Below are 25,062 nucleotides of genomic sequence, written 5' to 3' on the forward strand. Positions count from 1 at the left end.
TTCAGATTATTTTATTTGGATTTAGTCATTTAGATTGCATGATTTCGTAAATCAAAATTTTTGAAGGTAGACCACATGTATAAAGTAATTAAATTACAATTGAGCATTGGCATTTAATTTAAAGAGAAATAAGTTCAATGTTAATGAATAAGGTTACCAAAATACTATGCTACACAATGAACTAATGTTGCAAGGGTTATGAATTATAGTTCCCTAGAGTATTTTATTTCTTCAAGTGTCATGTTATTTTTTCTCGCTCAATACATAAGTATGTTGGTCTAGCTTTATAAGATTTAAATAAAATCGAATCACATGTGACTGACTTTCATCTATATTCTCTATCCAATAACAAGCCCAATATTTTAATAACTCAGCTCCATAAATATAAATAGTAAAAAGCCAAATGTTCTATCTAACCATGACATGAATTCATATCCAACCCAAACAAAGAATGTGAAAAGTGATTTGTTAAAACCAGTACACGAAAAAAAATCCCCTAATGTCACAGATGGCCTCGTCATCTCGAGACCGAGACCGAGACCGAGCTCGAGCACCACATCAGCTGCTGCAAGACTCGCACAATAAAAAATCCCAACCAGCCTTGAGTGAGAAATTTCAGCTCTCAAAAAGAGATGTAAATATGGTGTTTTCCAGCATATAGCAAAACTGTTCCTTCACTTGTATTGTGCATTCAGTCATTTACTGCACAAGAATATAAAGATTAATGGGATGACAGTAACGAGTTTTCAGCACAAAATACTTCGTGATAGGTGGTGCTCGACAGAGTCAGGATTATGAACAGCATAAATGGAATGAACACTTGAGCTATATGAATCAATTTATATCTTCAAAGATAATGGAAGCCTATAATGTTGATATTACTATAAGAAAAGGGATCCATGACAATGGGGTTGTCCAGATGCAACGTGGTGTAGTTCTCTCTAACGCATCGAAGCAATTCAATCAAGCTTCTTCAGCATGACATAGGAAAAGTGTAGAAAGAAAAAGGGGAGATGACGGTCTTACAAGAGGATATGTGGGCATGTAGTAAACAGGCTGGTGTTGTCCTACTGTCATCTGCTGGCCATACTGCAAGAACACTAAATTAAAGTTTCCATAGCGCCGCAAACTGTGGCTAGAATCCCTAGTAGAGCAAACTACAACAAACCTGAGGTCCGTTTGGATGGTAATATTGTTGAGTCATTGGTACAGCCGGTGGATTATACATAACTGGCTGTTGTGGAGCAAAAGAAGGCCCAACCTGCATAATCATAATAAGCCCAAAAATGGATCAGTAATGAGTTGAATATACCTAAGAAAGTGACAAGAATGCGATGACCAAGAAGACCAAAAAATATTAAGGCTCTGATTACTTTTGTACCCAAAGATTTTTCTTCCCAAATTCTGTTATCATTAAAACAAACAGAAACATGCATGAGTCCAGGAATTTTATTCCTAAATGTCACATTATCAGATAAGAGCATTTCCTCTTTCTTCTCAGTCTCTTAAAACACTGAAAAGCCACCCTTACAGTATCACTGGACATGCAATTGAAGTGCTGATTAACTGAATGAACGGAACTAGCATCCATAAGTTCTTATGTCAAACATGTTTGACAGAAAAGGTAACCTTGATTCATTGAAATATTAACGGCAATCTAATGATCTAAACAAAGAAAAAAAACAACTAGCAACAAAGATGTGTGTATTCACCCCAACACCGGATGAAAAGCCATGCAGAGGTGGATAGTAAAAGGAATTCTCTGCAACGGGAGAAGACGGCCTAGGCGTCTGAAATGGGACAAAGCTCTTAGCATTTGCATTCATTTTAAACTCCTGAAAGATATGAAGACGGGTAAGAGGGTTAGCAAAACACAAACTAGACATGTAAATCTGATGCACCATAGGACATGATGACACTAAATTATAAATGGCATGCATCAAATTTCCAAACTGTAGTCACCTTGGCATGTGGATTAAGTGTTGACTTCTCTGAAGACAACGAAGCAACAGATGAACTAGGAGACAGTCCACGGACAATGGAAGCTGAAGTACCTCCTCCATGATCAGAAGTAGATGATGCGGAACTACTAGTCCGAGCAAGAGAGGATGCAATCCCTTGTGCTACAGGACATGAGGTGCCCTCTGGTAACTCATTGAAGAAGCTTCCCTTATCCGGACCTTTGGATGAAAAACATGACGGATCAAATTCGGTAGCATTTGCAGATAATCCCACCTTAGAACAGCCTTCTTTATTCAATGAGTTTGAATCTGAGAATGTATATGTATGTCAATCTTAATGAAGACAGATAAATAACATTGCACCAGGGAAAATAGGGTCTAGAACTCAGACAATTGACAAAGCAAAAGTAAAATAAGGGCAGAATTGTCTCAATCAATGAAAATATGCCAGTTCAACAACTCTTATAAATATTACACAAATTTGAAAAAACTCATCCAATAAGACTAATCAAAAAAGAAGGAAGATCCAAAAAAGGCACCTAATAAGAAGGAAAACTTGGTTAAGATTTAAGAAGATTCTTGCTTATTATGAAAGGAAAATTTGCTATCTGGACCAAATATATGTATGTGGCTGGAACAATCCTAACAAATAAGAAAGATCGCTCACCCTCAGCTTTAGATGCTTGATTCCGTAAATGTACCTGCAAGATAGAAAGAACATGATGGTTAGATCCATCAACAACACGTCAAAGAAATGTTGTCACTCTGCGGAGTTCAATAGACTCTCACTTCTTGCATTTCTTCGTCCTCCTGAGAGTATCTGTTTGCAGTATGCTTGGCATAACCCACCAACACTGGATGATGTGCATCCCTGCTAATAGCAGCAAGTGAAGATAGCCTTTCTCCCTAATCAGACAAAACAGGAGATATAACTGGAAACTTATATTTCAAATGCAGCATAGAGTAAATTGGTTCAACAGTGTGAGATATAACTATAAGGAAACTAAGTAAGTTGCATAAAAATGGGAAACTATAATAAAGATCAGCTGTCTACGTAAGGATAATAAACCCTTTCACTGTGGATCCAACTATAGTAGGCGCACACAGTTAATAATTTCGAACTCAATTCTAAAATAAGCGGATTCTCATATGGCAGCTTCCAACATATTAAAATTCCTTTAAGCGAGATGAATTAGCAAATGACACCCTCAGAGGTGGAAACATATGCATAGAAAGTTTAGTTTTACTCTCAACAGAAAAGACCTAACCGATAAATCAGAGAGCAAGAGGGAAGTAACAAATAGTACACATATCAACTATATATGTGTTTTGTTCACCTAATTATATTGGATCCAATATATACTGCGAGCAAAATTTGTAGCAGTAGCACAAATCCTGATTTATACGGGTGTTTGGCTTGAATACTAAGAATAATTGACCACTTGGTCCCTGCCTCTACCAGAAGCATAATACAGAAGGGATGGACATCAGATAATGTAAGAGGAGATTATCAAGCATAGCCTGAGTGTCTGTGGCAGCAAAAATTGTTTTTCATCACAAAACAAAGATAAAGAAGCAGAAAAGACAATTAAAGTTGTCTGTTGCCTCTAGATGAAATACCAGAGTGTGCTGGGATTTTGAAACTAAAAAGGAACTTTGATTATATCCAAGGTAATTCATGGATTAAATGAACATATTGTTACTTTTCAGGTATAATTACTGAACTGGAAACCCTTCCCCTTCATCACTATCTAAAGTATTGATAATCAGAAGACAGAAGTGAGATTGTGGAAGTAACATAAGAAAGCTATCACTCAGCACGACAATTGAAACAATACCAATAACAATGCCAGGTATAATGGAAATCAAAGAACAGTTAGAGAAATTGAGAAGTACCGTTAGTAAGGATTTCAGTGACACTTGAGTCCCACTGCTTTTCCCCCTATTAATGTCTGTGCGAGTTCTGCCAGTATACGAAACGGAGACATCTCCAAATGTTTCATCATTTTGCAAATCCAACACCGTTTCCACAATCTCTTCGTATGTGCTGCCATCAGTCCCCCGGTAGACTGATGAAAAGCGAGTTTCTTCATCTATCTCAATGTTTCCATCAATTTGAATACCTCTTTCCTACACAATGACATGACTGAGATAAACAAAAAACAGAGTCGCACACACTAAAGGAAAGATAAACGAACAGTAAGTCAAGTCTCAGTCCAACCTCTGCAAGATGAAGATCAAGAGTTTGCTCGCCTTCAATCTCTCTAGCTATCTTTAAAGCTTCTCTTTCCAATTCTCTCGTCTGGGGGCCTCTATCAAGTTTCGTTGTGTAAAGCTCCTCATCAAAGGTGCTCTTGACTCCAAATAAAGTTTTATTAACCTCAAACTGATCCCAGCCTCTGGTATGCAAATAAAGGTACCGTACTACTCAAAATAGCATCACAATACTAAATTAATTGGAGATTTGGAGGAACTTTGTCATGAATAAACAGTAAGTTTAAGAGAGTAAATGTGATATCTCAACCTGTTCCAAGGGCCATCAAATATATTCTCCAGTTCAGGACACCCAGGATCATCTTCATCCGGAACCCATCGCTCCAATTCTCTCCCCACATCTACATGCTGTGATTGTGATATGCAGGAATCTGTCATAAGCTCATGATGCTTTTCGCGCTGGAGCTCATTCAAGAACCCATCCCTAATTACAGGTACGTCCTGTTCCGATTACAATTTACAATTAAGATTTACTTTAGGATGTTATATCCAATTACAAAAAACCCATGCTAGCAGAATGTTCTGCATCACAATCAAGATCACATAATACAAGTTACAGGTAACTTTATCAGTTTATCAGCAAATGTGAGCGTAGCAGTTCAAATTGTCATCAGAAAACAAGATTTACGAGGACAGAAATTGTTGAACCTTTGCTATGACTTGCACAAGATCCGTAGCAGGTATGATCAAAGTCTTAGAAGGCGTCTTAGAAGAATCTGAGATATTTTCCTGCCCTTGAGAACCATTCCTAACTGAGTATGCCATTTTCAGAATAACACCTATACCAACGAAAAAGAGTAATATCTCAGGGACATTTCATAACAGCAGGGTTCAAAATAGGTCTTACACCACAGAAAGATGCTTTTATCGATAACCATATCCAGCTATATTTTCTCAACATACCATAATCCCCCTCGCTGATAGCATGAAAGATTCCTGAATATACAGATCCATCGTGCACCTGTACTTCCACTTGATGTCCAATGAGGCATGTTGTTAAATATATAAGTCTATCACAAGAATTGGATTCATGTGTTTCTGCTACACCCAAAGTTAATCGGAGTTAGATATATACACAAACTATGAGTGCACAATCATGAATTCTCAACTAAACCACCCCAGCTATCAGCCGAAACCTACTATTAAGAAAGCTTGTTGCAGTGTCTCCTTTGATTTTACGATGACCATATCCATTAGAAGAGGACCTGGGTGGTAGTAGAGTTTGCTGCATATTCATCTTCAGCAGATGCAAGCAAATATATTAGACCCAGGTCCAGAAAATGTACTGCAAAGAATACAAACATTACACTCAAAATCTTTCACCAAGCACAAGAGAAGGTTAAACAAAAGAGAATGAGAAATAACTAAACAGAATTGTAACAACAGTCCAAGGCTTTCAACAAGTAACTTCTCTTGGTAATATGAAAGGAAACAATGCGCCATCACCATTTAGGTGTATCCGTAGATCAGATTCTTAGAGCAGCTAAGGATTCAGTTTTTAATACTTATCCAACCCACATAGTTGCCACAAAAATAGATTACATTTCACGCACAAATAAGAAAGGTAATGTAGTGAAAACCACAATGTAATAATGCTGCCAAAATCTGATGCACTAACACATAGTAATATTTTTAATAATAATTAAAAAAACGAATTTTAAAGATTCCACAAACCTAGATACTTCACCATGGCATAATACAAGATTAGAGAAACAACGGAAAAAAAATAGGATACCCAGAAAAACTTTTTTCTTGATAAAAATCATCATCAACAAATAATAACCAACACAAAGAATGAACTGCTTCCAACGTACCTAAAGCACGGATATTTAGTGTGTAGCAAGCAACAAAATGTATTAACTAAAAACTGTTGCAGAAACAAATTGATTATTATATTCACCGCTATTTTCCTTTGTTCGTGTTCAGCTATATCATTTTCCGATTATAATCCAAACGATAACCACTGGAATGGATACAATTAACTAAATTGGGAGCTAAATCACCCAAAAAAAATCCCTCCTTGAATCTTGAGTTTATCATTTGACAAATTACATCAAACTATAAAGCATGTGATGCAGAGAGGGTTGACGGAGTATACTCACGCGAAATAGAATGGGAAGATGCAAAGAGAGAAAGGAAGGAAATCTCGAAAAAGGGTTTGATCGAACTAAGCGACGTCGCTCGGATATGTCGGAGGGCTACCGCCTTGAAAAAACCCGAGCCGAATCAGGAAATGGGGCTAATTGTGATATGCTTTTGACAAAATGGAAGTAGGCGAGTGCACATTTACGGTACCCGGCGACCCGACGCGACCCGAATTGGATCTGCCATTGCATTGAATCGGGTTGGAAATTAGGGGAATTTTGGTTTGCTGTTTTAACCCCATTTTATTTTGTTTTCTGAAACCCTAATTTTTTTTTTGTAGTAGTATTATTTAGATTCTGCATTACGTGTTTCTTAGCACCTGAACACTATATTATTCATTGTAATAAAATGAAAATCTGAATTTTATGAACCATTAAATAAATTTAAAGTAATACAACATACAATCTTTTTCTATTTTGAGTGAAATACATCAATGGTACTCGATCTTTCACTTTCGCACGTAAATGGTACCTGATCTTTATTTTATATCGTTTTTTTACCTATTAATCACATTTTTAGTACCTGATGAGATTTTCACCCAAAAATGCCCTTTAAACAAATGCATTTTTCCATTGCATTTTTCCATTTGTGTCATGGAGGATATTTTAGGCATAAACAAAACTAGTACCAAAAGTGATATTATAATATATTCTTTCATTCTCCTCACTCTTTACACTATTATTATTAATCAATATTAATATTATTATTATTATTATTTTAATGTTATAAATTAATAATTTATTTATTCTTTAATATCATTCAAATATACTTAATTATAATTATAATTATATTTCTTTATTATAATAATATTATTGTTATAATATAAAAACTAGTAGTAATTAATAAATAATCATAGTATAATTATTTAAATTATGAATCATGTAATATTATATAAAAATAACAATTATTATTATTGTAACGTCTCTAACCTAAATATGTAGTATATTTGATTTTTTAGATATTTGGATATTTTATTATAATTAATATTGTGATTATGTTTAAATATATGTGATAGATTAGTTTAGTTAAAAATACAAATATTGAGTTTATATATATACAAAAGACAGATATATTTTAGCGTGAAAGATAGAACATATAATAATAATAAATAAGAAAATATATATATAATATATTTGTGTATATTGATCAGATTAAAGCTTAACTGCTTATAGTACTATAAAAGCACAACGGAATGATGCATAAGTATAGTATAGTGTCTTAAACTAATTGTGCCAACGTGTGTGCATGGATACAAATTATGTATATACGTAATCTTTACTACAAAAGAAATAATGTACTATTTTGTAGTATTACATTTGTACAAATAAGATACATACGTGGCAACTTATAGACTTGAAAGAACTTGTAAGCTATACGTGTACAGTACTTACATTTGTGAACATGTATATTATCACTTTTCCTAAATATTGGTAAACATTATTTTAGGGAAAAATATTGGCCATATATATAAAAAAGGAGATTAGGTTTGGGCCCCATATATATATATATGGTTTTAATCTATGCAAAACTCATTCTTAATACAAAAATCAGAATCAAGCATACAAAGGTCATTTTTAAGTCATCATAAGCTTATTTTTATGTCATTATAGTAATGATGACATAAAATAATCTTACCATGACCTCAAACCCGAATTTTATAATATGACCTAAAACTACTTTATAATAACCATACGTGTTTTTATTTAATTATTGACCATTAGATTGTCAAATCTCATGGTCTGGATTTGGTCTGGATTTTATATTGAAATCAATTTTTGTATTGATTATTTTCACATATATATCGGGTTTTGATGCAAAACTCATTCTTAATACAAAAATGCAGAACCAAGTATACAAATGTCATTTTTAAGTCATCATAAGCTTACTTTTACGTTATGATGACATAAAATGATTTTAACATGACATCAAACCCGAATTTTATAATATGATCTAAAACTACTTTATAATGACCCTCCGTGTTTTATTTATTGAAATCAATTTTTGTATTGATCAGTACGGTATTTTAGATATTTTTTCGGTACGATAAGTGCGGTATTACGGTATTTTCCCCCAGCCCTACATTTACTTGACAACTTTATTTATGATCACAGCTTTTGGAAAATAAATTAAAATTTTGACTATTATTCCTTGTCATTTAATAATATAGATGGAATTAACCAAATACTATAATTTGTAGAAAACACAAGACAAAAATTATAGAAAATAGACTTGTATAGTTCTATACACATGTCTCCTAATTTGATTTTGTGGCTATCGTTGTTATTTGAAAAATAATGATGCACTCTTCAAAATCATTAACAACATACATAGTATTCTCCAAAGTAATGATAAATTAAAGTTCACTAGCACCGTGAAATAATGATTAAACCTAAAGCTTTAGGTTTTGTTGCTTCAATACTGTAAGGAGCTACCAAATTGACATTATTCAGTGCTTGTATTAAGGATTTGAAGGAGTCATCTTAATGAACAATTTATATCAAATAGCATACAAATTAGTAGTACAAAATAATTTATAAACACAGAAATGCAGCAAGACATCCTTGGCAACCATAAATATCATCATCTGATTACTATGATAAACTCAAACATTAGTAGCCGACTCACTTAGGATCGTCTAATGCAGAAACTCATGTAATCTACACAAACTTCCAACATCCATCATACTTGCAAGAAAGGCTAATGAATATTTTAGAGTTGCTTATGTGAGTATGTTTTCTACCATTGGAATTCTTGGTGTTGAATGACAAAATCATAAAACAGAGGTTCCTGATGTCGAATGCCTTATTAAGTCACTAGCACACTGTATTCGGTTATTTTCTCAGACCCTTTAGCTGAAAAGTCGACACTCGTTCTCTCGGCCACATTCGTCCCAAGTTACTTGACGCATTTCTATAGACATAATACTAGTAAGATTTAAGAAAATACTACTAGTATTATTTAAAGGTCAAGTGGAGAGGAGAGAGTTTAATAGGATAAGGAATAAAGTTTTTAATAAAAAATAAAAACAACTCAAGTTACTTTTGGCAACTTAAAATGGAATTTGACTAAAGTTACTAGGGACATACGAGTATATAATTAATAATGAAGTCATTAAAATTTTAAAGAATCCAAAAATCTAAAATCTAAAATCTAAACCAAAGAATAGATACACTTCTTTCGTTTATCTCTACCCTGTTGATCCCACGTAAGAACACTAAAACCATATTCATAATAATACAAATATCAGCTGCAGAGAGAAAATGAACACATAATCCCCAAAGAAACACAACACTGTTGTAGCAGCGCTGAAATGTGTTATTACTATCCAGTTACAAGACATGATACCTTAACCAGAATTTGCCCAGTACGCTGCTTCAAAAGCTCGATCATGCTGAAGCTTACGTCTCTCTTCGTACTTTACCTCAGCCATCATGCACCTATGCAGCAGAATGGAATCCTCAATCACGATGCACCATCCTACTTTTCAAAATGAAGCTGTGGAAGCCTATCATACATGTTAGCTTTATAGAGGTAGCTTGATCCTTTCGGACCACTTGAAGATGTCTGAGTACACCCGGTCACCTCCCAGATCCTCCCCTGTAGCCCCGGCAGCAACCCTCATAATGTCCTCGATCAAAGCAAAGTTTCCCATGATGTCAACATGAGCACCACTCTGGGTTCCGCGGCCTTCGAGAAGAGTAGATGGAGGAGCATGATCGCACTCCCTTACATATGTTTTCATTCCGGAAGGATTAAATCTGGTTTTTCCACGCCACGCTTTTGCGCTCATGTAGCCTGCACTTAAAACAGGCACAGTTTCGTCGCCATCAACGGTGAAAACACCATCTTTTACGCATCTATCTATATCTTCTTCAACTACGGATGTATCGATTTGAAATGGAATGTAGCAATCTGCAGCTGGGACCTGCTTGTACACATAAGCTCTTTCAGTTGGAATGCCAATTCCATACATAGAGAAGATCTCCATGTCAGGGGCATTTGGTAACCTGCGAAATGAGTCTAGTTAATGTTTTACTAAATGCTGACACATAAAAAATTGTGCGAAAAAGTAGTAATAGACATAGATCAGATTTTAGAAACAGCATGCTCATTGGCTAACCTTGTTTCTAATGGATTTGACCAATATCTGTAGTGCGAATACTTGGGGTCGTCCAAGTTATCAGCAATACCATAGGAAAAATGAGCACTTCCACGCTCCATCATTTTTGGGGCAATATAGTTTAGCAGATCTAGTAAATCTCCAGCAGTATACGCTTTATATTCAGCAACAGCTGTGATGCCACTAATACCCATGTCATGATACTCTGTCCACACATCTTCACAAGTATCGTTTGCAAAATTGTTGCCCTTTACAGCATCCTGCACAAAAACAACTTCATCACATCGATATAAGGTCTAGTAACAGTCCTTGGCACAATTGAAAAGACACATTCAACTACGTCACTAGGGTCAGAGATTGCCCATGCACTGGGTGGGGGTTTCCCTCGCTAACCCAATACATTCGTTGAAAAGACACAATGTCGCTTAGAGAGGTTTTCAATTTAAAAAAAAATAATCAGAGGCAGGCATAGTAAGTTGAAAGAGATTGAGATATGAGCAGTGCCCCCAGCATGACAGGAAATTCTCATGGCTCGGTTGCTGTCCTTTTATATATGTAAAGCACATTCACTTCGGCGCAATCAAAATTTGCTTTAACTAATCTTCACACATAAACTGTAACGTAGCATTGCTTGATATATTAAGCTGTTGCCATGAAATCTTTACTTGGCCAGACATATTTTTTCTTCCAGTCTCAAGAAACTTACCCAAGAATTAGGTAAACTGTGAAACTGGTGGAGACTAAATTAGGCACTTCCCATAGTAGGGACTAAATTAGCATAATATAGACGAGCATGACATGGTAAAGTATCACTGAACAAAGCAAGAAACGTTACCCTAAAATCAATCCTCTGAATCTCAGAAGAATGTGCCTCAGCAACATCTTTCCCAAATGATATTATCCTTCCATAGTGGGCAAATTTTACTTTCTGTTTAACATTTCCGTCTTCTGTACAGGTTAAGTCCTCAGGTTGGCTGGTATTATGTTTTCTTTTGCTTGCAGCATAACCCTGCTCCGGTGACCAATCAAGTCCACCCCAAATGGTATCTCCGCCTTTAGGTATCATGGACATTGTTGAATCCCATGTCCTAGTCATCTTCATTATGTGCTGCAAGGTTTGGATTCGGAATAGATCCTTATCCAGGACACCAGGAGCAACGGCCCTGAATAGAACGACCAAATACCAGGTACCAGTAAGCACATGAACTAACCATAGAAAAGATGGGCTGGTTAGCAATTTTAACATTAAATTTTTCACTGAAGCAAACAAGAAGTTCCATGTTCATAAATCTACCTGGCAACAGCAATATCTCTACCTTCTGCAGAGAAAAGCCCAGAAACAGCTTTAGGAACGCCTAAAAATGGCCCCCCAATGTTCATCACAGCCTTTATATGTTTAGCACACCAATCTGGTCCACCTCCTCCACCCATCGGAGCAGGTGCCTCCACCCATTTCATGAAATGGAGAAAGTATAGAACACCCATGGAATGTGGAATAATTACTGCCCTGTGTCCACTTGTAGCAACCATCAGTTCGATATTACTTTTTATTCTACTCAGTGCTCCATCACGCACCTGAAAAGTAAATAGGAGTATTTCATAAGAGAAGTGCATCAATAATCCAATTGTCTTGTGATTAAACCTCTCAAGATTGATAAATGTTTAACATGTACTTCTGTGTTCTGGAATGAAAGCCTCCAATCATATGCAGCCATGTACATGGCTTTCTCTTCATACCCAATCCGAGCAAGATTAGCTATTAGAACTGCCCAAACAAAATATCCTGGAGCAAAGTAATCTGCAGCAACTAGGCCAGTAACAGGCCTGACTCTGACACCGGGAGGATCCAAGCCAGTTTCATTATCCAACGACATGTGATCCACCCAACATAGTGGCCTACAAAAGAATTTAAAGAAAACAAATTCATGCTCCACAAAAGATGCAAGACAAAATCTCTTTGTAGTGTTTTTACTAGTACAAATAACAATACAAGTTGAGAACTCATATAAGAAGCAGGTCAATGATTGATAAGAATCTTTTGGGGAGTGACTGATGTACTGATACTCAGATACCACACATTAGTGAACTAGAATTTTTTTTTTTAAAGTTTCTGAAAGTATATACAAATTGAGAAAATGACTGCACCTCAGGTCATGTGTCTCAGTAGCATGAAAACATCTTACAGCAAACTCAAGAGTCTCAGACACACACATGTATGCGAACGCACACACACAAGCCAGCAGGCATCCACTGATCCACCAATAAGTGGGGAGTGATACCAAAACTAATTACTTTACATGGTTAAATGTTCATTTAATAATCCTGCAAATTCCATCTTAACTCCTACGTAGAAGATCTAAACTTTTGAACTGTTATCAACAGCCTTTACAGCTAATTACCACTATATCAGTCTTCTCTAATCAGGTATAAATTCTATTCACTCCAGTATACTGGGATTGCTGCCATTTAACATTATACTGTATCAGTAACTAGCAAACTTACTGCACAATCATCACAATTAAAGAAAGTTGTCATTGTTCTTATACTTAGTTACCACTTCAAGCCAATAGCAAGAAAATCTAGCTGGAAATTTTTAAATCACACAAAAACCAAAAAGCATTTTCCTGGCAAAAGATGAACATTAAATCGACCAACACACGATTTGTTGCATTCTGTACAAACAAGCCTCTAAACATAGAAAGTGAAAAACACATAGAAACCAATTTCCTAATTCTAAATACTAGCATAACAACTAATCTAACTGCTCCAATTTATGGAAAGAAGCTCAAATCCAGTAAATCTTTCTAATGGAGTATATCGTTCCTACTCTATCCCCCTCTTTAAAAAAAACAACCAACAAATTCTTCCACAAATTCACTTCATACCTTAACAGGGAAGAAACTCCAAAAAAAAAAATCAGCACAAAAAAACAAATCAACCGACAAAAAAGGCCAAATCAAATCTTCACCTCTTGTAAACTTCACCGAACGTGCCTCCCCACAGCCTCTTCCTGAACAATCCTTCAGCACAGCTATGCCCCTCCCACAGCTCCAGCCCTCCCGTCACAATTCCGGGAACAAAAACCACGGGATGCTTCGCCTGCAGCCCCTCCTTCTTCAGCTTCACCCCCGGCGGGTCGGGCATTGGCCCCGTAATCGCCTCCGTCACGTACTGCGGGAACGAGGAAGGCATCATGTTGTACGAGAACAGCACCGCCCACCACACCACGCAGACGGACCCAATAAACCAGCAGCAATTGTCCAGGCACGACCATTTCCGCTGCTTCTTCGGTTTCCGGAGCTCCGGCCTCTTCTCCTCCGGATCCGGCGCCCGGACCGACTCCTCCGCGGCGGCGCGCCTCCGTCGCAGCGACGGCATCGCGAATCACTATGCTATGGCGGGAAAATCGACCCGATCGGAATTAGTAATTGTTGTTTTTTTTGTTCCTTTGCGAATTAATTGGAATTTTTTTTTAGTTTATGATGGAGATAGTGATTAGTACCTAGCTGCTGCTTTACTAGGGAATAGCACCGGCGGCGGAGGAGGATTTGGTGGCGCGGGGCGGAGTTTTAACGGTTGAACGATTCTGTTTAGTGTTTCGCCGTTTCACGTGTTAAAGGTGTAATACTGTAATCAATAGATCCATCTAGTGGAAGCTGCCACAATCTAGTGAATTTATGGGTTTAATTACTGAATAAAACATGAAATTAATTTTAATGTGAATTTTTTTTTTTAATATTGTTCATAATTGTTCTATGGCTATTATAGACATACAAATTAATATTGTAGCTGAATAAATGAAATTAATGAAGTCTCAGATATATGGTTTCATTCAAATTATAGTTAGTTGGACAATTATGTTGAGTATTAGATTTTATATTTTTACAGTCAAATTTTTAGTTTGTGAGTATAAATTTGATTTTTATTAGATTTTACAGTCAAATTTTGCTGATTTTTGTGTAATCGGATTTTTTAGATCTATGACTTTTATTTATTTATTGTTTGTTCTTGGCACGAACTTCAAATCATGATAACCCTGTATGACGTGGCACGTATATAAAATCAAATGGAGTAGTTTGGATTTTCAGTCTCACCTCGTATTTGTTTTTTTGTTTTTTCGGTTAGTCAAGTTGAATTTTATGTATTTGAAAGTTCTAGATAATGTTACACTTTACAGCTCCTTTTATGCTCTATGTATTCTAAAGTTTCTAGAAAATTGTTTTACTTTGCGTATCTTTTTTATTTTATTGTCTTCACAGATATAAGAACGGTCATTTTTGTTCATATGAGTAGTAATTTTTATTTATATACTAATCACTTTAGCAAAAATTGTTTTTATTAATTATGTATTCTTGCTTTTATTATATATATATATATATAAATAATAACCGATGGAGTATATGTTTATGAGAACGGTCATTTTAATTTATAAGAATAGTAATTTTATCTATAACAACAGTCACTTTTACAAAATACTAGTACTATGATTTCTGTATTTTTGCTTTTATTAGTTATTTATAAAAATAATTGTTAGCATTTCTTGAAGGCTGAAAGCTCATAATGGAGCACTATCCAATAAACTCAGTCGCTTAGCAAGTGCAACTACTACTAGTTATTATTAATTTTGCATAATAAATTACCCATAATGAATAATTTATATTGTTTCAAGTTTAATAAGTATCTTAGTTATGAGAAATCACATGATACATAGTGATTTATATATTTCATAGGATTCGTATACATTAAAATATATTAATTTTATAAATTATAAGACGTGTAGTTAATGACATCAATAAATTAAAACTCAATTATTTATTTGAAGTAACAGAGAAACAAATAAATCTACCTTTGATATAAAGTAGTATGTGTAATTAATGACATCAATAAATTTTGAGATATTAGAATTAACCCAATATATATAACAAAACAGGTGTTACCATGAAAGGAAATGAGAGTGGTGATCAAGAATGATGCCTACATAGTGTATATAAGTTTTAACATGTTACATACTGCATTTCTCATTTACATGTAAATTATTAAAATTTTAAAATATAAAATGATGATTGCGGGCTCGGACCATTTTCCAAATTATAACTTGCAAGTTAAATGCTGGCACATATTTAATTGGGCCCAATAATTCAGGCCCAATTTAGCAACAAGGTCCATGAATATTTATTTGGGATTTGTAAAATTACAATAATTTTATATTTGAAAATATTCAGACTATGTAGTGTAATTCATGATATAGAATTCATATTTTATCTAATATATTGAATTTTTATGTTCGTCATATTTTGTTGTATTTTATTTAAAATGCAGGGACGAATTAATATGGGGACACTTTCGATATTTTTCTTCTAATATATAGCAAGTTATAATTTTTTTTAATCACATCGTTTTTATGTGAATATTGTGGATTATTTTATAATATAATTTAGTTAAAATTCTACTGTTTTAATTTCTATTATTTAATAATATCAAATACAGTATATTTTTATATTTATAATATAAACTACGACGTAAGCAAAAGCTAGCGCAAGTGCACTTTCTTTTATTGTATTAATCTTCTTTATATGTGAATTGGGTTAGTTTCTCGAGACTCTATAAATTAAAAGGTGAAAACCCCTATAAAAATAATTGAGAGCCTATAAATTAAAAGGTGAAAACCCTAAAGTTTGTGGACGTATTCTTGAATTCTCCATTTTTTAAAAGAATAGGAGTATATTATAAAGAGAAAATTAGATGTGACATGTATGAAACCACTTACATTTACATGACTATAATGTATGTAATAAATAAGTGTACCTCACTAAAAACAATAATATAAATTAGCTCACATTAGGAGTAAACACAGCTCATATTAATAAGAAATTAAAAAGGTACCATCATACTATTAATTTTGAAAATGAATTATTACGAGTACTTATAAAACCTCAGCATAACCTACTACCCACAGAAAATGTTCAAATATAAGTATATTTTTCTTTTAATTTCTTTTGGGTGGTGGTTAGATGGATCCTGAAATGCAGGGGGTTGGCCATGTGGTTGGATCAAATAATTTAAGCAAACAATTAATTTAAAATAAATTGTTGAGTATGATGATGATTAAATACGGGTGCAACTACATAAAATTATTGCATTGTCACGTGAGAGCTCAACGGCTCTATGTTGGATTTAAATCAATATCCCATTCAATTCGATTATCATAATTTTCAAATATTCAATTTTATCCCACACTTTTAGAATTTTACAATTGAATTATCTAAACCCTAAAATAATTACAAAAATACATAATATTTCAATTAAAAATTGAAAATATCGCATCAAAAAAATCATAAGCAAATCAACTTAAAGGAGACATTGACATACGCAAGGACAATTCAATCGTTTGGTATTTTTTTCAATTGCATGCATGTGATTGAGATTTTTTTTTCTTAAAATGGTGAGATGATGAGATAAAATTGAATATTTATCCAAATAATCATGCCTCCTTGATCTAGTAATCGAGACATCTCATGTTGATTAGATACTAAAGAACCTCCTATCTCAAATTTTTTTATTATGTTAACATATATTATATGAAAAATAAAGTACAATTACAGCATTTGATTTCACTTTTCTACCAGATCGAAGCTTTAAAGCCTACGTAATTATATAACAGAGTAATAATGACTAAAGATGACAATTGAGCAGTGAGTATTCAATTAATGACATTAATTGTAGTGTTGAAACATATAGTGAAAGTTATTTTTTATCATGACACATAAATTGACAGTTATGGATTTATTTTCTCGATTCATTATGCTTTGCGTCTATATAATATGATGCGTCATTCAGATGATTTAATTGATTAGACATAATTATAATATAATAAATATCGTTTATTAAAACAACATAGAAAATAAACACAAATATTATATGTAAAGATGGTTAACATATATATAATGATCATCCAATGTACTTTTCCAAGCTTGAATAACCTCTCATTTGTAAATATTGGAATAAGGGTGAAGTTAAGAGAAACATCAAACAATATTTAAATGTGAATAATAATCATAACTAACATACATGAATGGGATAGTTTTAATATCACTAATTAATTTGCTGCGTCGTATCACTATAATAATGAACAGTATTTAATTTGTTTGGAAAATTAAGTCTCGAAATGTCTCCAAATTCACACACAAGTTGTCATATACTAATTCGAAAAATCAACTCAACAATATCATAATTTATTTTGAATATTAATGAATTCGGGGACGAAACTTTTTTATGTCATATAAATAATGTAAAAATCACTTTTAGATGATTGCTTTGATTTGTAATAACCTGAAATGAGAAATTATATATAATTTCTTCAAAATTTCACTCCATTTTCTATTAGCTAGATCATTCTCGTAGGAGTTTTTTGCTGCAAAATTAGACAAACTTTGTCAATTAATAGTCTATGTGACTAAGACTAATTAATATGGTATTTGTAGTCCACATACATAACAATCCATTTGTTGTGATTTTTAATGTTTTTCCCCACAAATTAATGAACATTTACTAATTGTTTAAATGACCGATCAATTTGGTGCTGACAGTCACATTTAATATAGCTTGCCTTTTTTTATTTTTTATTTATCTTCTATCTCATTTAATTATTAAAGCGCTTAGACTTAGTCCCCTATAATCAACGACTATTACAGGACAGATTCATAAAAACTCTTTGAAAATATAAAATCGCAAATTAATGGAATTATTTAATATTCAAACAATTTATATTATTATTTATATTTATTCTATAAAATATTTTAACTTCAATGAAGTGTTTTCATAGCATCACTCTAATAACAAATAATGAGTTCGACTATTTTTTTTGGCTATGCCACCAACTGTCCTTATAATATTTTGGACGATCATATTAGTTACTAATATCCTAAAATAAATTATAACTTAAAAATCACGTAAGCTCTATGAAATGGGCTAAGAAATTAAACATGAAAATAATAGCTAGCTGGATGCTAACAAAACATTTTTTTTTTGTTTTTCCATAACAAAGCTGTATTTTTTTTTCACAATATGCATCCATTAAGTTAAATAATTTACAAATCGGTTCAATATCACTCAAAGGCGTGGATATATTTTCAATATATAATAGTAAATGACATGGGTATTTTCATTTTAAATTAAATAATTATAAATCTGCAACATATGAGTACTTAAATATCTATTCCCTCTGGCTGGAAAAAATGTTGGCAGCGAATCTCATTAAGTCCTTATTTTTTTACTATAATAAAGTATTATATCCAAATCCAAGCATTGTCATTTGTCAATGCAAGTAAATTAATAAAAACGCAAATAATTGGGAGTGTTATGAATTTCTAAATTATGCAACTTAATTGCGGCAAAGCAACATGATTTAAAACAATAAATTTGGAATCACGATGATGGAATAATAAAGAATTACACGTGTTCAGGTTTTCATACTTTAATTTTTGGTGGAATTGTTTTATTTAGCTCGTTGGGTTCGAATTTTGTAGAACTTTCATTTGTAATAAATAAGTTTACGTAATTAAATTATGTTTACTTGCGTCTTCATTGCTTTCGTTTCCGGGCATGTATATTCGATTTAAAAATAAATGACTTGGTTTCATCATAAATAAATACGTGAAATGTAACAACAAAGAAATAAAAAAAAGTGCCAAAATAGTTTTAATTTTAGTAGTTAATGATTAGAATTGATTTACTCAAATGTTGATTTTTCTGTGAATAAATGTTACCGAAGATTGTCGCAATAGTATACATTTAAGTAATATTATAAATGGAGTATGATACGAACCACTATAGGGATTTAGCTATTATTATTATTTAGTTTAGATATTATAGGGATTTAGCATATCTTTTTCTATATATTTGTTTTCTTGTTCATTAAGTCAGTAACATTATAAATAGGATAGACTGTTATCTTTTTTATTCATTCAATCAATATATGAAATTATCATTCTTTTGACTCAATTGAGTAGCAAACAAGAAACATCTCCTAAGGTTGCCGACGAGGCTGATCTCGCGCTCAACCGCCCCTTTTTGCCGTCCAAGTCACGACCCAACGTTGGGCGCTCGACAACGACGACATCTCGTTTCTTGATTTTGTGTGGAAATCGACGTTAAGGATTTAGGTCCTTAACAGAGTACTGGTATGATAAGAAGAGTTTATAACTGCGAATTTATTTTTAGTTACACTACTACTAATACTTAAGGAGTGAGATTTGGCGTTGTTTGGAGTCATGTGCTGATTTTGAAGTTGATCAGGAGTTTTGGCGTTGTTTGGAGTATAACTTCCTGCTAATTTGAAGGTATCATTGTCTTTGTGCTTGTGACGTTAGGGCGGAACTATTGTTTCAGTTTATTTCAGGTGTTATGTTGGATTATCGGTGTGTTACGGCGGATGTGTTGCTATGTGCATTGTTGCTTATCGATTAAATTGTTATCGCTTAATTATGACTTTATAGTTCTATACAAAAAAAAAGTTGTACAAAATCAAGTCACTCGAAAGTAGGTTAAAATCACACGAGACAAATCAAGAAATGGAGTAAATCCAAGCCTCCTAACTCAAGTGGTTGAGGAGGGTGGCAAGGATACCGCACCATCCAGGAGGTCTTGAGTTCGAATTCTGGATGGCGCAACTTGAGATTAATTTCCCTCGTGGGCCTTTACAAGGCTGGTTGCCTTGGGGCTTGGCAAGCTGATGGGCCTGGAACCCGTCTCTGGTGGCGGCTGTTCACGGGCGTAGACCCGTCTCGGGTGGCGCCGTCTTTGATGGCGCCTGTTCACGGGCGTAGACCCGCCGGAGGTGCCCGGCTGGTTGGCGGCCTGTCTACAAACCACAAGGGGCTGGTTGGCGGCGGTCTGTCTACAAACCGCAAGGGGCTGGGGAAGGTTAGCTTGTCGAATGTATCTCGAATTCCTAAAAAAAATAAATAAAAAATAAATAATCAAGAAATGGAGTAAAATTGAGTAATAGGCAAGAACAATTAAGTTGAACTCTCCCTTTTCTCCCTCTTCCGCCACCTCTTCTTCCGCATCGAGAATCCCACAAATCTCAACAGCTTCTCTGATCCAGCGATCCCTTCCTACCACCATTTCTTTATTCTCATTTCTCACTCTCTCTCTTCTTCCCTCTAGAGAGAGAGTGTGTGTGTGAAGCGTGCGTCTCTCTCACTCTTTTCCACCAGTGAGCTGTGTAACTTGTGAAGTGCAAATAAGAATATTCAATTCCCCCCATTTTCTTGATCTGCGCTTCACTTGCACTATCCCTCTCCCTCTCCCTCTCCCTCTCTCTCGTCACAACCTATGTTCTCTGCGCCATTAACGCCGCCTCGATCACTTCCCCAAAACTCTCGATTCGAAGAGCCGTTTCTCCCAAACACGCACGAAATGTCACACAATCCGTATCGCCATTTGATTTTGTAGCCTCTTAAATTTGCTACACCGCCTCTCGTTTTTAATACCAGCAATGTTGACCTGCATAGCTTGCTCCAACTCCAAGCAGCTCAACAGCAGCGGATCTCTCCGCCAGCCCCCGCCGGAGGAGGAAGATGACAACGCCGTCACTCCTTCCACCAAGCAAGCAATCAAATCCCTCACCTCTCAGGTATGCATCGACTTTCGTCGCAATTCTCGCTCAATTTAATTTATTCGACTAATTTTCGCCATGATTAGTTAATTTTGTCAGCGCTGACTTAACTGAGAGTGTGATGATTCGAGGTGGATTCGAGAAATTAACTGATTTCTTTTTTTTTTACAAATGGAGATTTCGTATTACATAATTTGTTACTCGTGCAGAGTGTGATGATTCGAGTGAAACGCTGTTCTAATTTTGCGTAGATTCGAGGAATTAATAGATTTCTGTTTTTTTAGAAACGGAGATTTCTTGATGCAGAATTTGTGTCGTGTGTTTCAGATCAAGGACATGGCGGTTAAGGCATCGGGGGCGTACAAGAACTGCAAGCCGTGTTCGGGCTCATCGGGCCCGAAACGGTCCCGAGCCTACGTGGACTCCGACACGGGCTCGGTGTCGGGGAGGTTTTACGGCTCGTATCGGAGGCCAGCTAGCTTGAACTCGACACCGCGGCTGCGGGGGAAGGAGCTGGAAGCCAAGCTGAAAGCCCTCTCGAGCGGCTCGGCTACGCCAGCTTCCGTGAGCGGGAGAACAGAGTCATTGTTCATGGAGGAAGACGAGGCCAAGGAGTGGGTGGCTCAAGTCGAGCCAGGGGTGCTAATTACATTCGTTTCATTGCCTCAAGGTGGAAATGATCTAAAGAGGATTCGATTTAGGTAATGAATTTGTGGATTTCTGGTTTTGATTTGCTTATGTTCGAATTTGAGTCCATTATTTGTGTCTTATTCCGCGACTGGAAAATTGCTAGACGCCAAACGAGACATGAATTGGAACAGCAATTGTGCACTAGATGATCTCATGCTTATAATTGTTGGATAGATCAATGCCTCATAACATGTTTAGCATGTTTTGGGGAGTGTTATATGCTATTTTGAGAGGTTAGTGTTTATAATTTGGAGTTTTTGTACCTATGTGAAGTTATGTGGCTAAATAGTGCTAAAATTGGCAGGTTAAAGATGTCGGCTCCGGCTCAGTCTAAGATTTGTTTTAGTGTGAGATCAATATTTGAACAGTGCTTTGTTTGTTCTTGTTTTCTTGGTTGTAACTAGTTTTGTGGATCTCTCTTTCGAGTTTTTCTTGTTTGCATCTCGATTACTTTCCTAATAGTGATTGCTATACCACATTTGATCTACAATCTGAAAGTAATGATTTGTTTTGGGCTTAAAGTGTATTTGTGGCTCAGAATGTTAAGGCTGATAGGTCATTGTCTTGATCTCTTGGAGGGGCCTGTTGGTGTGTTCTTATTTTTTTTTTCTTGTGTGAAATTGGATAAGCTGACAAAATTTGTACGTATAGAACACATGTTAGACAGATAGTATAATTATCAATAAAAATTGAGAAAAAGTAGAGAAATTTCCGAAATCAGTTGGTGGGAGTCGAACCTGATGCTCGAAAGGTCGTGTATGTTTGGCTTTTAATTTTAAAATCTACAGTGGTGTGGGTAAATTGAATGGGGCATGTGAGGCCACACTGAGCAACACTAACCCCCAATTTATGGAGGTGGCCCCTTAAAATAATGGTGGGCCTAAGAACAATTGGATTCTTGACTAATGACTACTGGCTTATTTAATTCAATATCAACTTAGTCACTGTCTACATGATCTGAATTGGATATTTTTTAAGGGGCAGGACTGCTGAATCTAGTTGGTTAAGAACTGGAAAAAATTTAACACTGATAAAACACAAGAAGGAAAAAAGAAAGAAAAGCTATGATGGACCAAAGTGTGATGTACTTTAAAGTCCTTTTATGTGTCCTGCAGCTTTTTCTCTTTTGATTTCTGAGTTTATCATTTTTTTTAATCTCTGATAACACTTAGATCTACTTAAATTTCTATTATTATCTTGACCTGCTGATAATACACTTTTGAAGTTTGGCAGACTTTCACATGGATGATAGATGTTCTCCTATAGTGGTTGGATTTTGACTTTCGTTGAGGAATCGGAAAATATATACTGCCATGATGGAGTTAATGGCATTCTGCCAGGATGACATTGCTAATTCTGATATTTTCTTTTAAATTCATTTGGTGTATTAATCGCAGTCTTGGTTTCTAGTCAAGTCGAGAAAAAGATGCGAATGTTATATATGAGAGGATTAGAAGTGAAGTAACCAATGCATCAAACTTCCAAAACTTATGTTTTGTTTCCCTGGCTGGTTGAGTTTTTAGATCTTTAGATTCTATGATTTAGCAATTGTTGTAACGATAACATGGAACCAGTTTTATGCAACTTGTTTTTGCCTCTGATCATCTGCTTCCGTATCTAAATCTCTGACTTTTTTCTGGATGGTGTTCACAGCCGAGAGATCTTTGACAAGTGGCAAGCTCAACAATGGTGGGGAGAGAACTATGATAAAGTGATGGAACTGTACAATGTTCAAAGGTTTAGCAATCATGAAGCGCCGCTGTCTACTCCAGCACGGTCAATAGATGAGGTTTGCTTCAAACTTTGTGTCCTAAATGAAGAGTTCTGATCTCTACTTCTGAGAAAAAAGAATTACTACTATTTTATTAGATTGAGCTACTTTAGAAAATGATTGCACTAATTAGACATGATCTCTCTCAGAACTCAAAACTTGAATCTGCTGAAGACAGCCCTGTGACACCTCAGTTGAACAAAGAGCATCTACCCCGTCACTTCAGTCGCACCGCAGGAGTGGGTTATTCATCATCAGAATCATTAGAAAACCACCCTATGAAACTTGGAAATTACCATGAGTCAGCTGGTCCTAATTCAACGCCAAAGCTCTCCAGCATCAGCGCTGCTAAAACCGAGACATCATCCATAGATGCTTCTGCACGTTCGAGTTCATCAAGGGAGATTGATCACTCAGGAGAACTGTCTGTGAGCAATGCTAGTGATTTAGAGACAGAGTGGGTCGAGCAAGACGAGCCTGGAGTCTACATTACTATCAGAGCTTTGCCTGGCGGTGCTCGTGAGCTCAGAAGAGTCAGATTCAGGTGGCTGATTCTCTCTCTATATGCATGCATATTAACTGCTAGTACTTACCTAACTTTTGATAAAAAAAAACAGGTGAAAACTTATCAGAAGATGACACAATCAAAATTTGAAACATATAATTTCTGGATAGCTTAACATTGTATCCCAACCTAGTCACCATGTATTTGCTCACGATTTCTTGAAATCTGACACGAAAGTGGTTTGATGCAGCCGTGAAAAGTTTGGAGAAACGCAAGCAAGAGTGTGGTGGGAAGCAAACAGAACTAGGATTCAACAGCAATACCTGTAATCTGCTAAATAAAGTAGGTGAAAAAACTCGGCTGTCTTTGAATTCTTTTGCAAGTAGGTTTCTGTAATGGTTCATTGGTGATGCATTTTCTCCATTGTTTCTGGTGCAAGCTTCACCAACTCGTCCTTTGGGCTTGTCTGAGTTTTGTGAATGAGAGTTGCACGCGAATCGCTTCGTCGTCTCTGGTTTGCTTTACATTTGAAACTCTGCGCAGCTACTTTTGTTGGTGTAAATGGTCAGATGAATCCAGTTTGTTGTGATTGTTTAGTTAGATTTCTGAACATTTTCCTATATTTAGATGCCGTTTCGGGAAGCTAAATATGAGTAATTATAATGCATGATCTTTGAAATATCAGAATAATATAATCATATTCATCACCTTATTGTAAATGAATATCCATAATTGTAAATGAATCATTTTCCTATATTGCATTTTTAGAAAAATGTTAGAACTAATATTTGGGATGAGAGAATATTAAAGTTTGATCAATTAACGAACTTGAATTACTAGTATCAAATACTATGACGTACTACTACCAATTATGGATGTCAATTGGATATTCCATGATAAAAAAAAACACTCATATTTCTCTTGCAACTACATGGTAGTAGCGAGAATCGATCACTAACCATTCTGGTAAATCTGTCC

General features: G+C 35.1%; 3 protein-coding genes across 7 annotated transcripts; 1 reads left to right on the forward strand and 2 right to left on the reverse strand.

The window, feature by feature from the left end:
- Positions 1 to 360: 360 nt before the first annotated feature.
- LOC121794177 (polyadenylate-binding protein-interacting protein 3-like) lies at positions 361 to 6,500 on the reverse strand. 2 transcript variants are annotated; one of them, XM_042192228.1, is made up of 14 exons: positions 6,338 to 6,500; positions 5,376 to 5,520; positions 5,139 to 5,276; positions 4,884 to 5,014; positions 4,486 to 4,676; positions 4,183 to 4,360; positions 3,858 to 4,091; positions 2,751 to 2,867; positions 2,629 to 2,662; positions 1,963 to 2,270; positions 1,713 to 1,835; positions 1,169 to 1,261; positions 1,027 to 1,089; positions 361 to 702 (listed from the first exon to the last, which is right to left on the reverse strand). In XM_042192228.1, exons 2-14 carry the CDS (start codon positions 5,470 to 5,472, stop codon positions 700 to 702), a joined length of 1,710 nt encoding a protein of 569 aa, XP_042048162.1. In that variant the 5' UTR covers positions 5,473 to 5,520; positions 6,338 to 6,500; the 3' UTR covers positions 361 to 699. The 2 variants fall into 2 exon arrangements, with proteins under 2 accessions (XP_042048162.1, XP_042048163.1); XM_042192229.1 differs by having other exon boundaries at positions 5,139 to 5,273; positions 6,338 to 6,499.
- Positions 6,501 to 9,531: 3,031 nt separating this feature from the next.
- LOC121794181 (phospholipid:diacylglycerol acyltransferase 1-like) lies at positions 9,532 to 14,158 on the reverse strand. Of its 3 annotated transcripts, none has more exons than XM_042192234.1 (7): positions 14,003 to 14,158; positions 13,469 to 13,892; positions 12,174 to 12,396; positions 11,795 to 12,075; positions 11,336 to 11,663; positions 10,501 to 10,760; positions 9,532 to 10,387 (listed from the first exon to the last, which is right to left on the reverse strand). In XM_042192234.1, the coding sequence occupies exons 2-7, from the start codon at positions 13,876 to 13,878 to the stop codon at positions 9,904 to 9,906; spliced, it is 1,986 nt and encodes a 661-aa protein (XP_042048168.1). In that variant the 5' UTR covers positions 13,879 to 13,892; positions 14,003 to 14,158; the 3' UTR covers positions 9,532 to 9,903. The 3 variants fall into 3 exon arrangements, with proteins under 3 accessions (XP_042048168.1, XP_042048170.1, XP_042048167.1); XM_042192236.1 differs by having other exon boundaries at positions 13,469 to 13,887; positions 14,003 to 14,149; XM_042192233.1 differs by having other exon boundaries at positions 13,469 to 14,147.
- A 6,358-nt stretch (positions 14,159 to 20,516) lies between these two features.
- On the forward strand, positions 20,517 to 24,768 carry LOC121794182 (protein Brevis radix-like 2). Of its 2 annotated transcripts, XM_042192238.1 has the most exons (6): positions 20,517 to 21,136; positions 21,446 to 21,819; positions 23,462 to 23,597; positions 23,729 to 24,123; positions 24,335 to 24,426; positions 24,524 to 24,768. In XM_042192238.1, the coding sequence occupies exons 1-5, from the start codon at positions 20,999 to 21,001 to the stop codon at positions 24,411 to 24,413; spliced, it is 1,122 nt and encodes a 373-aa protein (XP_042048172.1). In that variant the 5' UTR covers positions 20,517 to 20,998; the 3' UTR covers positions 24,414 to 24,426; positions 24,524 to 24,768. The 2 variants fall into 2 exon arrangements, with proteins under 2 accessions (XP_042048172.1, XP_042048171.1); XM_042192237.1 differs by having other exon boundaries at positions 24,335 to 24,768.
- Positions 24,769 to 25,062: the final 294 nt, after the last annotated feature.

This window comes from Salvia splendens, chromosome 3, assembly GCF_004379255.2.
Source record: "Salvia splendens isolate huo1 chromosome 3, SspV2, whole genome shotgun sequence".
NCBI classification, from domain to species: domain Eukaryota; kingdom Viridiplantae; phylum Streptophyta; class Magnoliopsida; order Lamiales; family Lamiaceae; genus Salvia; species Salvia splendens.

Excerpts from the sequence above, each read along its gene's own strand:
- LOC121794182 (XM_042192237.1), top strand. The coding sequence starts at position 20,999 with ATGTTGACCTGCATAGCTTGCTCCAACTCCAAGCAGCTCAACAGCAGC. Across the intron at positions 21,137-21,445 it reads TCAAATCCCTCACCTCTCAG|ATCAAGGACATGGCGGTTAA; the intron begins GTATGCATCGAC and ends CGTGTGTTTCAG. Across the intron at positions 21,820-23,461 it reads CTAAAGAGGATTCGATTTAG|CCGAGAGATCTTTGACAAGT; the intron begins GTAATGAATTTG and ends TGGTGTTCACAG.
- LOC121794177 (XM_042192228.1), bottom strand. The coding sequence starts at position 5,472 with ATGAATATGCAGCAAACTCTACTACCACCCAGGTCCTCTTCTAATGGA. Across the intron at positions 1,262-1,712 it reads GCTTTTCATCCGGTGTTGGG|GTTGGGCCTTCTTTTGCTCC; the intron begins GTGAATACACAC and ends ATGATTATGCAG. Across the intron at positions 1,090-1,168 it reads ACCATCCAAACGGACCTCAG|TATGGCCAGCAGATGACAGT; the intron begins GTTTGTTGTAGT and ends GTGTTCTTGCAG.
- LOC121794181 (XM_042192234.1), bottom strand. The coding sequence starts at position 13,878 with ATGCCGTCGCTGCGACGGAGGCGCGCCGCCGCGGAGGAGTCGGTCCGG. Across the intron at positions 12,076-12,173 it reads TTTCATTCCAGAACACAGAA|GTGCGTGATGGAGCACTGAG; the intron begins GTACATGTTAAA and ends TTTACTTTTCAG. Across the intron at positions 11,664-11,794 it reads AGAGATATTGCTGTTGCCAG|GGCCGTTGCTCCTGGTGTCC; the intron begins GTAGATTTATGA and ends CGTTCTATTCAG.